The 16950-nt window shown below is 41.5% G+C and overlaps 2 protein-coding genes across 15 annotated transcripts in view; one reads left to right on the top strand and one right to left on the bottom strand.

The window, feature by feature from the left end:
- BPTF (bromodomain PHD finger transcription factor) overlaps window positions 1-10217 on the top strand; it is a 145667-nt gene extending 135450 nt beyond the window's left edge. For 13 of the 14 annotated variants that reach the window (XM_049637632.1, XM_049637625.1, XM_049637627.1 and 10 more), the window contains 2 exons: window positions 3778-3964; window positions 9276-10217. In XM_049637632.1, the coding sequence (XP_049493589.1) occupies window positions 3778-3964; window positions 9276-9312 (224 nt within the window). In that variant the 3' untranslated portion in view covers window positions 9313-10217. Of the gene's footprint in view, window positions 1-3777; window positions 3965-8436 lie in introns of all 14 variants that reach the window. The other variant, XM_049637626.1, reaches the window with a different exon arrangement.
- Window positions 10218-14420: 4203 nt separating this feature from the next.
- The window catches only part of CE1H17orf58 (chromosome E1 C17orf58 homolog), a 5647-nt gene continuing 3117 nt past the window's right edge, over window positions 14421-16950 (bottom strand). The window contains exons 3-5 of the mRNA XM_049638188.1: window positions 16796-16940; window positions 16361-16552; window positions 14421-15401 (exon numbers count right to left, since the gene is read on the bottom strand). Of these exons, the coding sequence (XP_049494145.1) occupies window positions 15211-15401; window positions 16361-16552; window positions 16796-16940 (528 nt within the window). The 3' untranslated portion in view covers window positions 14421-15210. The remainder of the gene's footprint in view (window positions 15402-16360; window positions 16553-16795; window positions 16941-16950) is intronic.

The raw sequence follows: 16950 nt of genomic DNA, 5'->3' as shown, positions 1-16950 counted from the left end.
GGTATTTATACTCCGTACGTTTTTGATAGGTATTTTTGAATTGCACTTCAGCACATTGAACCCGTTTCCAATAGTAATGTATGACTGTATCCTTCTCTCTCCACTCTTGAAAACCCTAAGTATTATCGTGCTTTTGATAGGAAATATTTTCTTGGAAAATAATATGTTAGGTGTATAGATGTTACAGAGGTGCAGAGAGTAAAATTTGAAGTGTACTACCACTCTTGTTCTCTGTCTTGGAGTCATTGTTGAAAATAGGCTGATGTATTAATTTTAAATATCTGCCAATTTGGACAAAGAATGTGGTTCTTTGGCTTTGCATGACTTCAGTAATTAGTGTTGTGTACTTACCGTTTGAACTTGATGTGAGTTTCCTATTTATGTATTTTGCCCATACAGAATGTTTCTGGGATGTTCATATTGTTGTCAGTGTTCCTTAAGGGCTCTTTATATACCAGGGACATGTTTCATACTGATGCACATGGGTGGCTCAGTCGGTTGAGCGTCCCAACTCTTGATTTCGGCTTCGGTCGTGATCCTCACGGTTCATGGGATCGAGCCCTGTGTCAGCCTCCATGCTGACAGCGCAGGGCCTTCTTGGGATTCTCTCTCTTCCTCTCTGTCTGCCCCTCCCCACTCGCACTCACTCTGCCTCTCCCAAAAATAGTTTTTTAAAAGCTTCTTATTGATTTTTTTGGCATATGATCATTTTTAATGTTTTGGGATTTAAATCTATTAATCATTACGAATTTTGCCTCTGGAGTCATGCCTTTAGTCTTTTGCGCTTCCCCAGGTATATAAATACTCACATATATGTTCTCCTGGTGCTTTCTTTTTAAAGGATATCTAATTAAGTTGGAATCACAAAACATCCAAGCACTATTCACATACATTATTAAAGTTAGCCAGACGGTAAGCACACAGAATTTAAGCGCAAGAATGATGTGTTGTGTCAGATGTTTACCCTTTTCTGTACAGCCTCCATACCCTGCACACAATAGACGTGCCCAAGTCTTGCTTGGGATTTCCTGAGGCCGGAAGCATGTTTGCGGTTGTATTTTTCTGCTCCCTACAGACACTGCCAGAGACAGATGCGTGCGTGCACATATGTGGCAAAATATACATAACGTAACTACCTAGTATGCACAATTCAGTGATTAATTACATTTATGATGTAGTCCTTTTAGCCCTCCTTATGGTTTTCATCGTTGTCCTTATATTTTAATCCAGCTGGAATTACTTTGGCATTAGTGTGAAGAATTTTTTCTTCAGCTGTAGAGGCAATTGCCTCAACCCAGTTTCTTTCTTTTTTCTTTACTTTTCTTTTTCTTTTTCTTTTTTTTTTTTTTTTTTTTTTTTTTTGGTTTATTTATTTTTGAGAGAGAGCACGAATGGGGGAAGGCACAGAGAGGGAAACACAGAATCCAAAGCAGGCTCCAGACTCCTGAGCTGTCAGCACAGAGCCTGATACAGGGCCCAGACCCAGGAACTGGGAGATCATGACATGAACCAAAGTCAGATGCTCAACAGACTGAGCCACCCAGGCACCCCAGACCTTGTTTGGAAGATGACTACAATAAATGGAGGTGGGGAAATTGTAATAGGGAGAATCTGCCAACCAAAGATCTGTAGGCATCTCAAAGGCTAGGCAGAAAAGGGCTTTTCTTTTATAAGGAAGAGTAAACAAGGCTAGGAAGAATGGGATGTGGCAAATAGCATGAATAATAGTGGTGTGGTTGGGGGCAGGCCCCCTGCATTAGCCTATTTCTAGGAGAGATTATGGAGGAAGGGCTGAGTCTGTTACGATGAGAATAGGTCAAAGCTAAGGCTTCTGGAGGAAAGAGAGAAGTTTAGCTAAAGTATAGTCTAGTCACGTAGCAGGTATTTTGTCCAGATTGGTCAATGGCACCTATAGTTCAGCTAATCATTTATCGCCTCAACCCAGTTTCTTAATGAATTTTCCTTCCTCGGCTTATTTGACATGACATCTTCGACATACATAAAATTCTTCTGCTGAAAATGATTAGGTCTATTCCTGTTTTGAATAGTTTCGTTAACGTTTGTGTCACCCTACATAATGCCACACTTTCCATTGTCACAGCTTTATAATATTTGTTTAATGTCTGATAGATTAAAATCTCTCCTTTTACTTTTATTTTTCGAATGTTTCTTAGATATTCTTGGGCTTTAAAATCATTTTCTCAAATTCTAAAATAATCACGGAAGGGGCGCCTGGGTGGCGCAGTCGGTTAAGCGTCCGACTTCAGCCAGGTCACGATCTCGCGGTCCGTGAGTTCGAGCCCCGCGTCAGGCTCTGGGCTGATGGCTCCGAGCCTGGAGCCTGTTTCCGATTCTGTGTCTCCCTCTCTCTCTGCCCCTCCCCCGTTCATGCTCTGTCTCTCTCTGTCCCAAAAATAAAAATAAAAAACGTTGAAAAAAAAAAATTTTAAAATAATCACGGAAATTTAGTTTGAAATTGTATTATCTCTCAATCTGTCAAACCTAGATTGATTTGAGATCACCAGCTTTTTATTCTCCCAGGTTTTTTTTTTCCCTTTTTCTTTTTTCTTTTTGTAATGTTTATTTATTTTTGAGAGAGAGAGAGAGAGAGAGAGAGAGAGCGAGCTTACAAGCAGGGGAGGGGCAGAGAGAGAGAGGGAAACACAGAATCTGAAGCACACTCCAGGCTCATAGCTGTCAGCACAGAGCCCAATGCAGGGCTCAAACCCACAAACCACGAGATAGTGACCTGAGCTAAAGTCAGACACTTAGCTGACTGAGCCACCCAGACGCCCCATATTCTCCCAGGTTTTTATGTGAGATCATATGTGGAATTTTCCTTCAAACACAACTTTCTCCTAGGACCTAATGTTATTTCAAAAGATTAAGCTCAGTATATTCCAAACAGTTACCTTTGTCCCAGTTGAATGATTTTAGTCCTCTCTGCATACTACCTGTAGTGTTAGATACTAATATTTTTATTCATATCAGCTAAGATTTTTCTCTTTAAGTGGACACTTTATATCCTTGCCACCTTAAGTGTTACATTAGTGTCACTTGGGGTGCCTGAGTGGCTCAGTTGGTTGATCGTCCGACTTCGGCTCAGGTCAAGATCTCGTGCATGAGTTCGAGCCCCACATTGGGCTCTGTGCTGACAGTTCAGAGCCTGGAGCCTGCTTCGGATTCTGTGTCTCCCTCTCTCTCTGCCCCTCCCCAGCTTGCACTCTTGTCTCTCTCTCCCTCAAAAATAAATGAAACCATTACAAAAATTGTTGTTAAAGTGTCACTTGCCACCAATATAAGGTAACAATAAAAATTAATAAAGAAAGCAAAATGATGGTATTAAAATCTAATACAGGTATCACAAAGCCCCAAAGATATTTTGGTCTTAATTTTGGATTGCCTCCTCTTTGTACATGTAATACACATAATTGTTTGCATGTAAAAATGTATTGTGCTTAGATGTGTATTGATCGTGTGGGTGTAGTTTCCTTTATTTCAACCCAACTGAATGAAGAGCTGTTCTCTCGTTAACTGAAATCAAAAGAACCTTCTTAATAGTAGCCAAGGTTTATATTTTAGACTCCCCCAATCAAAACCAAAATTGGAGAAGTGCTCCTTTTTTCTTCATGAATTGCTGAACAGTCCCCAGTGACGAATCAGCTTGGTTTCAGGGGCTGCTGGGGCAGGAAACCTATATTCTTATTAGAACTGTGGGCAGTATTCACATTGGAACTGCCTTAAAGCTTTAAAAATGTTCTGTTTTGTGTTTTTAAGACCTCGCCACCATGGAAGAAAGAGTACAAAGACGGTATTATGAAAAGCTGACGGAATTTGTGGCAGACATGACCAAAATTTTTGATAACTGTCGTTACTACAATCCTAGCGACTCGCCTTTTTACCAATGTGCAGAAGTTCTTGAATCATTCTTTGTACAGAAATTGAAAGGATTCAAGGCTAGCAGGTGAGCAGATGCGTTCCGTGTTCTGAATTAACCCAGTTCCTCCAGTTCTTCCTACTGTTTTTGTCTAGATCAGCCAGTGAGTGCAGTCTGTGATAAATTTGAACCTTGAAATCAAGAATCGTTAAAAAAGAAAAAAAATCAAGACTCTAGCATTACAATACACTGCCAAGGACAAGAGGACAGACTCAGTAACGAGAAGTTGCTGAGTTTGTGATCTGCTGAAAATTAAAGTTTTTGGTTTTTTGTTTGTTTTTTTTTTAATAAAAAAGCACTTATCAGATGCTTATAGAATGCAAGATGCTCTCTCAAATGCCACACGGAGCAGGGGCACCTGGCTGGCTCAGTCGAAAGAGCGTGCGACTCTTGATCTCGGGGCAGTGAGTTCAAGCCCCATGTTGGGTGTAGAGTTTACTTGATAAATAAATATATATTTATATTTAAATAAATATGTATTTATATTTAAAAAAGAAACATGCCATGGGGCACATAAAAATTTAGTAGCAAGACAGAGCTCTTGCCCTTACTGAGTTTACCAAAGCATAAAAATTACTGTTCTGTAGGGTAGAGTAAGGAGAAGACTAGGAAAGGGGATTTAAGCACTTTCTCCTTAATTTATGCTTGCTATATCTTTGAAATCATAAAATGTTTTATTTCTCTGGGTATCTTTCCTGTGAGCAAAACTAGACTTTAAGTCCACCGGCCTTTACTTTGAACCTCCGGTAACACAGAAGCAGTGAGCAACTTTGCATGGTGTTCAGATACAGCATCTTTGTGCCTTTTGTTTCTGAACCTCAGTCTCCCCTTCTCAAGCCCATGACTTTCTTCTTTCCAACAGGGCCCTGTTCTCTTTTCCTGTGATAACTTCCACCACTTTGTAGCCCTGATATTCACTACTCACCATCATCCCCCATCCACCAGCTTGCATGCTTGATCCTCCCTCGGTACTCGGACTGGGTAGATCTTGGCTGGTCTGGGGCCTGGGCATCTCTGTTATCTAGTGAACTCTGCATATCAAAGTGTAAGAATCAGTGCTGAGCTTAGTTATTTTCTTCTGAGGAAAATCCACAGGGTGTTGTCTCTCTCCTTGTCCTGCAGCAAGGTAGATCAAGAACTGCATTTTAAAATCCGTTTACATAAACTAAAAGTGAAGGACAAGCCTAGCCAAGGTGTCCCAGGGAATCAAAAGTATAGGCGAGGAAGGAAGGAAACCAGGTAGGTAGGCAGGCTCTAGACCAAGAACGAAGAGAGTTTACCGAATGTCTGAAACTCCCATTTGTATCCTCTCCTATCTGTTAGCCCATTAGCCGTAGAACCTAAAGTGGAAGAGGACGACTTACTCAATATGGTAAAGTCCCTCGTAAAATAATAATGAAGGAATAAAAAGGGGTAAACTCAGAATATGAGAAGAATATGCTAGATGTTACTGATGAGGTCTCCACAGATTCTAGAAGACAGAAAGCAGATGAAAGGATCGTCTGACAAAGCCAGGGGTGCCACAGCCCGTTAGCTGGCTCTTCAGCAGAGGTGACCGCTTGCTGCCCAGTACACCTGCCGCAAGCCTCCAACACGAAGACTCCAAAATACAATAAAAGGCAAGAGAGGAGTTAAAGATCTGTATACGGGCCAGTCACCCTTTGTAACCTGTGTCCAGACAGCCCTGTGCGGGCAGCCCGAAGCACTGGAAGAACACGAGTTTCTTCCCTGGAGAAATGGAGTGAGCTTTCTGCAGAGAACTGGACGAGGCAGAAGAGAATTGGACTCGGAGTAAAGTCCCCCGACCTGAGGTTTGGTCGGGTCCACGGCCCCGTCGCTCTGGAGCTGTGGCTCTCGACTGGGATAATTTGCCCACCCCCACACTTCCCACGGGATGTTCAGCGATGCCTGGGGGCATTTTTGTCGGTCTCTCAGAGGTGGGAAGTAATGCTGACGAGATGCGACTAAACGTCCTCGTCCTCGTGCACCAGACCGCCCCCGCCCCCAACAAAGAATTATCCAGCCCCCAAATGTCAGCAATGTTGGAATTAAGAAACCCTGATCGAAGGCAACACTTGCCAGTCAGCCTTACACAGGTACATAGGGCCCCGCAGGCACCTTTCTGGTCCTTCAACTTCCTCTCTTTCAGTGTGAACAGATAGCCAGGGATGACCAGATATGTAAGGGAAGCTTGCAGCGTAAAAGAGAAAGGTCAGGGTGTAGCAGAACAGATAAAAGAGAACTTAAAAAAAACAAACAAAAAACCAAGCCTCTAATCATGTCCCAAGAGAAATTTTATGAGGTAGTGAATCTAGGGACACGTGGCTGGCTCAGTTGGTAGAGCATGATCTTGGGAGTCATGAGTTCCAGCCCCACGTTGCAAGTAGAGTTTACTTTAAAAAAAAAAAAAAAGGATCTTGAATCTACAAAATGGCGAAAAGGATATTAGGAATAAAGAACAGTTAGAAGGAGCGGCGAGAAAAGAAACTAAACTTACTGTAAACAGTGAAAGTTAAAATCAAGGACTTTCTCAATGTAAAGCACAAAAAGACAAGTCGATGAAAAATGTGAAAGGAAGAAAATGCATTGTAGCATTTCCAGTACTCACTTAATGGAAATTCCAGAAAAGAAGAAAAGAGAAGACTGAGGAAAATAAATTATCAAAAGACTAATACAAGAAAAATTCCCTGAGCTGATGAGAGGCACGAGACTTCAAGTTCAAGCAGAACAGATTCATTCATTCATCAAATGGTTATTGAGACCCTGCTGTGCGTCAGATATTGAATCCCTCTGGGGCTTCATTCTTGTGGGGTGGGAGGGGTATGGAATGATAAGGACAGTTGGTAAACATATAAGCCAGCTGGACAAATGGGAAAAAGTCCATCCCACATATCCATCATTGTAAAATTTCCAGATGCCAAGGATAAAAGAAGTTTTTCTCAGCGTTTCTAAAGAAGATAAAACAGACAACCTATAAAGCAACAAGAATTAGACGGGTATCAGACTTTTCTCTGACAACATGGAACGCCGGAAGACTTTGGAGGAATACGTCTAAAAGTTTGAGGAAAAATGATTTTCAACCTACGATTCTGTGTCCAGCCAAACAATCAAGTGCAGGGGCAGAACAAATCCACTTTCAGTCACGGAAGGACTCATAAAGGGACTCCTTCCCGTGAATCCTTTCTTTGCAAGTTATTTTACGACGTGCACTAGCAAAATAACTCAAGAAAACGAAAGATCTTGGATCCAAGAAACAAGCGGTTCAGGAAAATAATATGAACCACTCTAACTCATGACGACATTGGTACAGCAGGCTAATGCAGCAGGGAGTCCAAACTGGAGCAGGAGAATGGAGCATTCTCAAGAGGAAGGTGTCTGGCGGGAGAAATGGTTCATACATTAGATAATTACTAGTTTAAGAATGCAAGAGGGAAAAAATGGAAGGCAATTCAAGATCCCATGAAAACCATAAAGTCATGTAGGAATGCTAAGAATGCCCTCTTAGCAAAGGAGTAGGTGGCACAAGGAGAAAAATATTTACATAGTTACAATAATGTAAACAGTGCGTTGATGTTCAGCTTTTAGAATCAACCTGTAGACAAAGCACATTTAGATTTAATTTAAAATTAGAAGTAAAAGTTGGATTCAAGAAGAGAGGTGGGAAAATGGTTATGTGAGCTTAGTTATCATTTGCTGTAGCAGGATTTAAGCAATATGAAGTTGCTTAAACGAGAAATAGCAGCATGAGAAATCTACCTGCCGACGAACTGCAGTTCAAAGTAATTGATCCTAGGGAGCCTTGGCTTCAGGTTGAGTAAATATTGGGATAAGAGGACCACAACTTAGTTTCAGTCTCTCCCTGCTTTTTTATTTGCACCTCTTGCAGTTACCCCTCCAGTTAAATTTCTATAGTTGCCCTTTTTTAATTGGAAAGGCTTTAGCCTTTGCTAGTAACTGTGAGGTGGAAACTGGGGGATTTGAATCCCACCCTGCTGCCATGCCAGGCTTGCAGGCAGAACCCAGAGGGGGAATGGTAGCAGCTGCCGATGAAGGAGGAGAAAGCATCTGCGGGCTTGTGGCGAAACAAAGAAATTGGGGAAAGGAGGGGGTCCAGGGGCTGGGTCCGCACAGTACAGGGGCCACTTACGAGAGCTTGTCACCCGTTTATTTTTTGCAGCTTTTTATTTTATTTGAGTTCACATAATCTTCATTAAGGAACGTGGGAGCAAATCGACAAGTTTGCTCAATTCTATAAGATGAAATGGGAGGAGATTTTAAGGAATCTTTTTGTTGCTTTCCAGATTTAAGGCATTTAAGAATGAAACCTACATGTAGCCATTCATTGAAATGGGATTGATTTATGGGTTTCCAGTATTTCCATTGCCATATTTTCCCCATTTTTAATTTATGATCTCTAGCATTGTTCGCACATTATTTTCATTACTGTGCTTTGTTACAATTCATCATTTATACCATCCATGTTCTTTCTTTTCTTACAGATTCTGATATCTTTAGTCTGAATTTTTAACTGGAATCAGAACTGGATGTTGGGGTCACTCTTTCTTTTATTGTTCCACGTGATTACCTAATTCAAAATTGCCCCCCCACAAAGTTCATACTAGTTAATTTAATGTTTTAATGTTAAAAATATATGTACAGTAGTAAATGGTTTATTCTAGCGGCCATGTTGAACAATGTACTTAAGAATTGTAAACTCCTGGAATGCTGTATTTATCCACACTGCTGCAGTAGACCGCACTCTGACTTAGTCCTGGCGGCTGTGCAGGAGTGTGGTTTTTACTAACGAAAGTTGTGAATAAAACTGTGAAACTAGAGAGGAGACTTTCTGGACTTCAATAGAAAAATGTGATTTTAATACTGCTATTTCTTTTTTTTTTTAATATAATTTTTTCTTCATATTCCCCGAATCAATGTAAATAAGCATGTACGTACACACACACACACACACACACACACACACACACAGACACACACACACGCGCGCGCGCGCGCGCGCACACACACCTTTACCACAATGGTAATGCCTCTGTAAATGTTCATTGGCTGAAAATGTATAATCTTTATTAGATGAATATATATATATATATATTTTAATAATGGCTTTTTCCAGTGAACTATCATGTTTCAGTGTACAGTGAAAATTTCTATTGTAGGTTAACAGTTTCTTACTTGTTCTCATATATTTGCTTGCCAAGGGTAAATGAAAGAACATGGCTGCTTCTTCCCCCAGACAGACTGACCTTGGCATCCACATAAAGCATCATTGTTTTCAAAAATGAAGGGTGCTTAATTGTTCCCTTTTTTCTGTATTCTGTAGGTCTCATAACAACAAACTGCAGTCTACAGCTTCTTAAAGTTCAGCGTGTTAACCTAACATAAAACACAGCAAGAATCTGGTTGTCTGAACTATTTTAAATTAAGGAGCCAGATGTTTTTAGTCAGGTTATCCTGACAAGACTTGACCTAAACTTCGTTTTTATTGGTCATAACAGTCCAATTATATTCTTGGCCAATTTTGTCCAACGGACAAGGGAAAAGCAAAGTCAACGACACCATTATCTTGTCAAGATCAAATGGTTTTACTATTGTGGCAGAAGCGGGAAAACTTTGTTTATTGAGAAAAAAAAAAGAAAAAAGAAAGCAAGAAAAAAAGATAATATGGGGTCAAGTGTAACTCCATGGAAATGCCACGTCTGCTCTTCAGTGAAGAAGCTGGTTTAGTCTCACAGAAAACTTTTGACTGTATTTATTTATTGTTGCAAAAAAGACGCTTTTTTATTGCTGCCCTCATTTGTCAGCTAATTATTTTTTCTTATAAAATCCAGCCCCGGTTACATGTAATCCATTCTGTATCTTATCATGATTCCTGTAGGTAAAAGTACAAGACGACCTCTAGATGTCTTTTCTTTCTATGAAAGGAGCTGCTATGTACACATGTGCACACAGACACACACACACACACACACACACACACACACACACACAACTGGGAATCAACAATGAGTTTATTGTTCATGGTAGATAAAAATTAAGCTTGCATAAAGGTTGGGCTAAGTGGTCCTGGACTACAGACTCTGTTGCCTTGAATATAACAGTACAATTTGTCATTTACTCTGCACCAGGCTAAACTGAGTAAAATCTATTTGAAGGTATCTTGTTTGTAAACATTTGTCAGATTCTAATTTTTTTTCTTTTTGTATTAAAATTCAACTATGGATGTATATGAAACAAAATAAATGGAGATCATTTTTCTCCCACAGATGGTGTCTTTGAATGTGCGCTAATGATTATCTGTAAGCCTTTGAGGGGAAAGGGAGGGCCACAAGGTAAACAAAAGGCCGACGAACTTCATTGTACCTGAGTTTCTCCAGGATGATAGTGGCCCTTCGTTTTAGAATTCCCAGCCCACTGTCACTACATCCAAGAAAAATCTTCAGGGGTGCTAATCCTGTTGTATCAATTGATCATACTAATGAAAGAGGTAATGTGGCAAAATACACATTGCCCTCATGTGTACGTTATATCATACCAGGCGAATCAGCAGTTACGGACAGCTACTTCTATTTTATGAAGGGCGTTTTTTAGAGGACATGATCCATTTTGTATTTTTTGTTTATTGGTTGAGTTGTCTGGGTTTGGGGGGTTTTTCGTTTGTTTTTTTCCTCATAAAAAGTAGTGTGAGCAAGTATGGGAAAAGATGGAAACAACAGAGGAAGGTAGACTTTGCAGATTTTTCCTTTCGGGGTTCTACCCTTCCACGTTGTGTTACTGTGTTGTAATAATCGCTTCTGTAACATCTGCCGTAGGTGGTTTGTGGAGCTTTGCAAAAATTTTACTAGATTTTGCACTAATGCGCATTAGCTTTGTCCTACCAGTTTCTGGAATTTGTCTAATCATGTTTTTAAAGTTTCCTTCTGTTTAATATCACCCTGCTATGCAAAGCCTTTCCCAGACCTTAGTTTCTTAAAAGAAAGAGGTGGCTCCAGTTCCCAGTTCTTCCTTATTACAGACTCAGGTGTGCAGGTGTTCTGGGTTCATTTTATCTCAAGAAGCCCATTCCTTTTTGTACATACGGACGTCACTTAAAGCTCTGCTTACAAACTTAAGGAGACTAACTGCTCAATATGAAAACGTGGAAACAGTTTTTGCTTAAAATACTAACACGGAAGTAGTCAAATACAGGTTATTTACAGGTTATTTTGTCCTTTTACTTTTCAAGAAAATGTTACCTGTTGTATGCACTGTGCTGATGCAAGAGTCCTACAGTTTAATGAATTATAAAATTATTCTGCATCTCATCACGTCACAGTATTTCTGTACTATTTATTCATATATATATATATATAGATATAGATATATATGGGCTTAATCATTTAAAACTTGTTGCGGCAAGAACTTTCCTACCTGTAGGCAATAGATTGCTATGTTTTTAACAGATTGTGGCAAATTCTAAACAGCAATTCTTTTTGTACGTAATAGGACGTTTCATCCTAGAAAAATAAAGTAATGTTTTTGACATTGGATTTGGTGCAGTTTCTAATGAAACAGTGGTTGGTTGGTTGGTTGGTTGGTTGATATATTTTCTGTAGCCATTGGCATTGCCAAATTGTACCAAAAAAAGGTAAATTTTATGGGGATCCTCAGACCAGGAAGTTGTTAGTTTCGTGTGTGCATTTAATAACAAAGCCTTTGGCAATTTCTGCCACCATATAAATAGGCATTTTATAGTTTTATCAACTTAACAGAGCTTCAGTCTTTCAAAAGTCATTTTTGAAAAACATACATTCTTATATAATGGATTTCACAAGCTGCTTTTCTACGAGTACTCTCTGACAGGCTCCTCCTATTCCATAAGATACACGTATTGTAGCTGTTTTCCTTTCAATAGTCCGAGTAGTAGAATGCACATTTGTGATACGTGGTTAGGGTTTTTCTACTTCGTCTTGTAAATATATTGAATTTGCATCTAGTAGGTGTCCTTGGCCAAAAGTATTGGTGCTTGGGGGTCTCATCTGCCAAGTTCACAGTCCTTGAAAACATTTCATAATAGTAAGTATTTTCATAATCTCGGTAAAGCTTTTTTCTCCCATCCAGATTCTGCGGGATTTGTATTTTAGCTAATGCCCTGCAATAGGTTAAGAAAAATTTTTTGTGAACTTTCAGAGCTATTTTCTAAAGTAAAACAATGCCTTTTTATATTTTGAATGGCCTGGAGTGTTAGAGACCCTGAGATTTTGCTGTTGTTTATAATCTACCTTCCCAGAATCTGTAAATCGATGTTCTTTCCCTCTTTGTATTCATCTTTGTGTGTTTCTGATATTAAAGGAGCCAGCCTCGTGGTGACCTTTTAAGTGTGCGTGGACGGGCTGAGCTAGACACAGCTGCGCGGTAGTGGCGGCCCCTGCTCTTTCCGTGATTGAGGGCGTTCCCGGGAGGCGTCCAGTTTAGTCCTGAATGTGAGAATGGCGCCACCTCATGGGCAAAGCAGTGTCTTATTAAGTGTTTGGAGGGGAAGAGCCAGCTGAGAAGTATTTTTAATAATACGAAGTATTCTGAGCGATACTTCTGGATAAACTACTGAGAAAGACGTTTCTTAGAAGATCACACCCCATTTGATCCAATTTGGACCAAATTCAACTAAAGAAAAGCTCTATTTTTTTAAATAATAAAGTCCCAGACTTGAAACGGGGATTGTAATTGCAATTGGTGGGCCAGTTTTTAGGTGTCTGCATATATGCTGTTTGATCCACCTTAAGAACGATTGAAGGAATTTAAACAAACAGTGCCAAATGATGTCTTTTAAAAACTTAAAAGTCAGTACCCAAAAAAGGCACATATTTTTTTATAGACCTGAAAGCAAGACAAGTACTTTTTTTTTTTCTTGAGTTCTAACAGCTTAATTCAAAGGAGGGAGGGTACCGAGTTCCTCTCGAAGGCGATGGAGTGTTCTATTGAGAGACTACTGCCAGCACACATAGCCTTTTAGTCTTTGGCGCACAAACACACGTGCTAAGGAAAATCTATCAGGACAAAAGGATTAGGAACTACAATGGATTTGCTACTTAAATTTTTCCATAAAATTACAGATTGTGGCCAGTGAAATTCTTCTTAACCTTTTTTGCCCAACTTGGGATTCTCCGTCTTACCACCTCCTGTGCACACACACCCCCCTCCCCCCCCAGCCCACCAATGCTCTCACTGGAGCCTCACTTGTCTCTCGTTGCAACCTGGTCTTGAACGACGGCCATAACCCTGGGCAGCTCCTAAAAAGCTGGCCTGCTTGTGTTTGCCGGGACGTACTCACTAACCGTATGACCACGCGTCACAGAGATCACACAGTTCTGCCGTTTTGTGTGTTTCCAAAACTCCTCAGAAACTATCAAATCAGTCTAGTCAAACCCTAACCCTAACCCTCAGGCTTCTGTCAAAGTGATGTGTTCCCCTCCCTTTTAGGCCAAAGCTATTTATAGAAGAACCCTTGTAACTACTCTAACTTCCAACCATCCAGCCGATAATTTATCCGTTTGGCCGTTTTGCAATTTTCCCCACCGCGTTGGTCGAGATTACCAGTTAGCTTTTTCACGCTGAAAAATTCAGCTTTGGTTTTTGTGACTGGCGCAACTTATGTCTGTTAATCTTTATTCTTAAAAAACAAAAAACAAAAAAAAACAGCCAGAAGCTCTTCAATTGCTGCTTACTCTACTGGCTGATAGCCGGTGTTACAATGCAATTGATCCGTTCCCAAGAAGCAATTCTACCATGATTTTTAGTAAGTTTTAGCAAGACTCACTTTTGGAAAATTCTCTAAAAAATCCCTGAATAACGCTTTACCACAGAATAGTCAGAACCTCTCCAATGTTATTTTATCCCTCAGCACCCCCCCCCCCCCCCCCCCCCGTTTGGGACACACCAGGTAATAGTATCTCCCACACAATCAGATGTTACATCTTAACGCTACTGCTGCTAACTTCCTTGTGGATGCTCTATCGTCCTGGCCTCAACATCCTTCATGTATACAGTGCTTCCGTGTGCCATCAAGACTGTCTAAAGACACATCTTGAGCTCCCGGAGCGCATCTCCTTTAGGACCACATAGGCTGGTTTTTTTTCCCTTCAGCTCAGTTCCTGTTTCTCTTCCCTCATGCAACCATGGCTTCAACCATGGATTATCCGTGTCTCTATCCACAGGTTTCAAATTAACTGATGTGCAGCTTGGTCTTCTGAAAAAAACTTGTTAATGTCTTTGTGGACTCCAGTATAAAATCGATATTAAATACAGCTAGTGATTCGACCTTTTGCAAACCAACCGGCAAGTGTTTAAAATTCACTTATTTGCAAGCTGTCATTGACTATTGGTTCCAGGGTTTTTGGAGTAAGTTCGAGAAGGGCTTTTTCCTAAACCTTTAGAGCTCAGTGAGGCTAAAAAAAAAAAAACCAAACAAACAAAACAGGTGCATCCAAGATCTGATTTCAAGGCAAGATTTACTACTTGACAAACACAAACATGATACTTGGTCTTAACAGAAAAATGACATCAGATACGCCCAGAACATGTCTAGCATCGGGATAGACATTGTGTTGCCAGTTTGGCACACAACATATGTTTTAGGAGCAGGGAGGCATGAAAACAAACTATTTCTTACATTTTGGTACATCAGGAACACTTGTTTGAATATTTTGCTTGAATTAAGCCCGTTAGTACTTTTTAAGTGTAAAACTTTAATACTTGTCTTGAGCTCTGACCCTAGTGTTTGATCTAAATGACATTTCATATATGTCTTCTGACTAGTGCACTTACTGTTATGTACAGAATTTAAAATGTGATGGTTTTAGTATGAAATTTGGTTTGATACGCGATATAACCTATTCAAAGTTGTATATTTAAAATCAAGGAAATGTTTTTTTGTGAACTATTTCTACTGAAGAATGTATTTAAATTAAAATAATTAAAAATAAACACCATGAAGCAGTGATCTGTTAACTGGACAGGTCAGTTATCTGAGCCGTGTGAGTAAGTGCCCCTAGAGTTGAATAACTTTGCCAGGCAGCTCAGAAGCATACCACGGAAGAAGCATTTTGTAAATAAGAAAGTGGCAATTTCAGGATTCGAGCTGGAACTACGCGATCACTTCCCGAAGGAGCTGTGTGCCCCACTCCACAGGAAGACCCCATTACACGAAGACAGACCTTGGCTGTCTCGTTGCTGACAGCCAAGTCTCTTATGATCCAGAAGTGCAAGGACAGTAGTACATTTCAAACACACTGGGTGTGAATTGCACCTTGAACTTGCCCATCCCTTTTTCGGTTAAATCTCTTCACATAGCTGCTGCTGCTCCTGAGCAGGCCATCTCCTGGCCTGAGCCGTCCTCTCAGGACCTGAAGGAGAGCTGTAGGGAGCTGCCGTCTCTTATGGTAGATGTGACCCATCACAATATACCTGCTGCCTAAAAAAAAAAGTAACCAAAATGTAAATTCACAGTGTCTTTTAAAAGCCAAGGAACAGAAAATGTTGAGACTGTCAAGAAATGCCTAAGCTTGGGGCACCTGGCTGGCTCATTCGGTGGAGTGTGCAACTCCTGCTCTTTGGGGTTGTGGGTTCAAACCCCATGTTGGGCATAGACATTACTCTAAAATCTTTTTTCATGATTATTTTTATTTTAGTGAGAGAAGAGCACCCGTGAGCCGGGGGGGGGGGGGGGGGGAAAATATTAAACAGGCGGCGCCCCCGGCGCGGGGCGGGAAGCAGGTCCTGGGATCAGGACCTAAGCCAAAATCAAATCAGACACTCAAGGGACTGAGCCACCGGGGTGCCCCCAAAATAAAATCCTTTAAAAAAAAAAAAAAAAAAGCCTAAGCTTGAATCTATTATCTTACTGCATATGTTGATTCTCAGACATTTCACCCTCAAACAACAGGTGGAAACAGTCTGGTGACCTTTTAGAAGATAACCAGATAATCAGCCTGTAACCTGCCAACACGACAAAACAAAGGTCTTAATCACAATCAGGAGAGGATTTTCCAGAGCACACCTCTAGGAAGATGTGGGAGTGGGTATTTCCTACCCCCCATCCTCCAAAAAAAGACTTTTCTAAACTTTTCCGAAAAGCCTCTTAGGCATCCCTCTGGCAACGCTGTTTCATCACTCCATTTGTCAACAAAAAAATCTGAGTGCCCGCTTTGTGCCAAAACACGCCGTTCCCACCTTTAAACCAGAAGCACAGGGGAGGCTGGTGGAGCTGAAATCGGAGTGACCGAAATATATACCTGTCGTCTGCAAACTATTCGTTTTCGAGTACTCTCCCCCACCCACCGGTACTGGGGTGACCGACAGACGAGGCTGTGGCACCCAAGCTACACGTGGTGACAAAGTCCGTATAGAAAGTGGTCGGATCAGTTTCAATACCAGGTTTAAATTCTGGACATGGCTTATTGCAGTTGGAGGAGTCTAGGGCTAAAATGTGGACTCGGAAGAAAAACCCGTCCGGAGTGATGTACAGGCGGTTCATCTTGTACAGCCCGTCCCGGTCCACCAGAAGAGTCACCAGCCGGATCCCTGTGCCGAGCACGTCCACGTCATGCACGATTCCGTTCACTGCTGCTTTCAAAAAACAAAGAGTTTGGAGAAACGCATTTCCTCTCTTTCCCCAGTGAGTTTTGCACACACCACGCAATAGTCCACACGGGCCTGAGGACTGCAGGATCGAGTGGGTGGGTTTCTCCAGGGTCTGCCCTTAGGGGAGTCCGCGAGCACAGCCCGGCACTCTGGGTTCGGAGAGGCTCGCCTCGCGGCCAGGGCTCTGCAGCCCGGACCCGGGAGGAGCTGCGGGGCGGGGCTCACCGAATTCGCTCGCGCAGTAGGACTCGCGCTCGTCCAGGTCCGTCCTGCAAGCGCGCTCGCAGGGCTCGGTGCCGGGTCCCGCGTCCCTCCGCGGCAGGCTGAGGCGCGGCGGCGGCGGCGGCGGCGGCGGCGCGGGCGCGGGCCCCGGCCCCGAT

Source organism: Panthera uncia, chromosome E1 (genome assembly GCF_023721935.1).
Source record: "Panthera uncia isolate 11264 chromosome E1, Puncia_PCG_1.0, whole genome shotgun sequence".
In the NCBI taxonomy this organism is placed as follows: Eukaryota; Metazoa; Chordata; class Mammalia; order Carnivora; family Felidae; genus Panthera; species Panthera uncia.
This window is presented reverse-complemented; position numbering and strand designations above follow the sequence as displayed.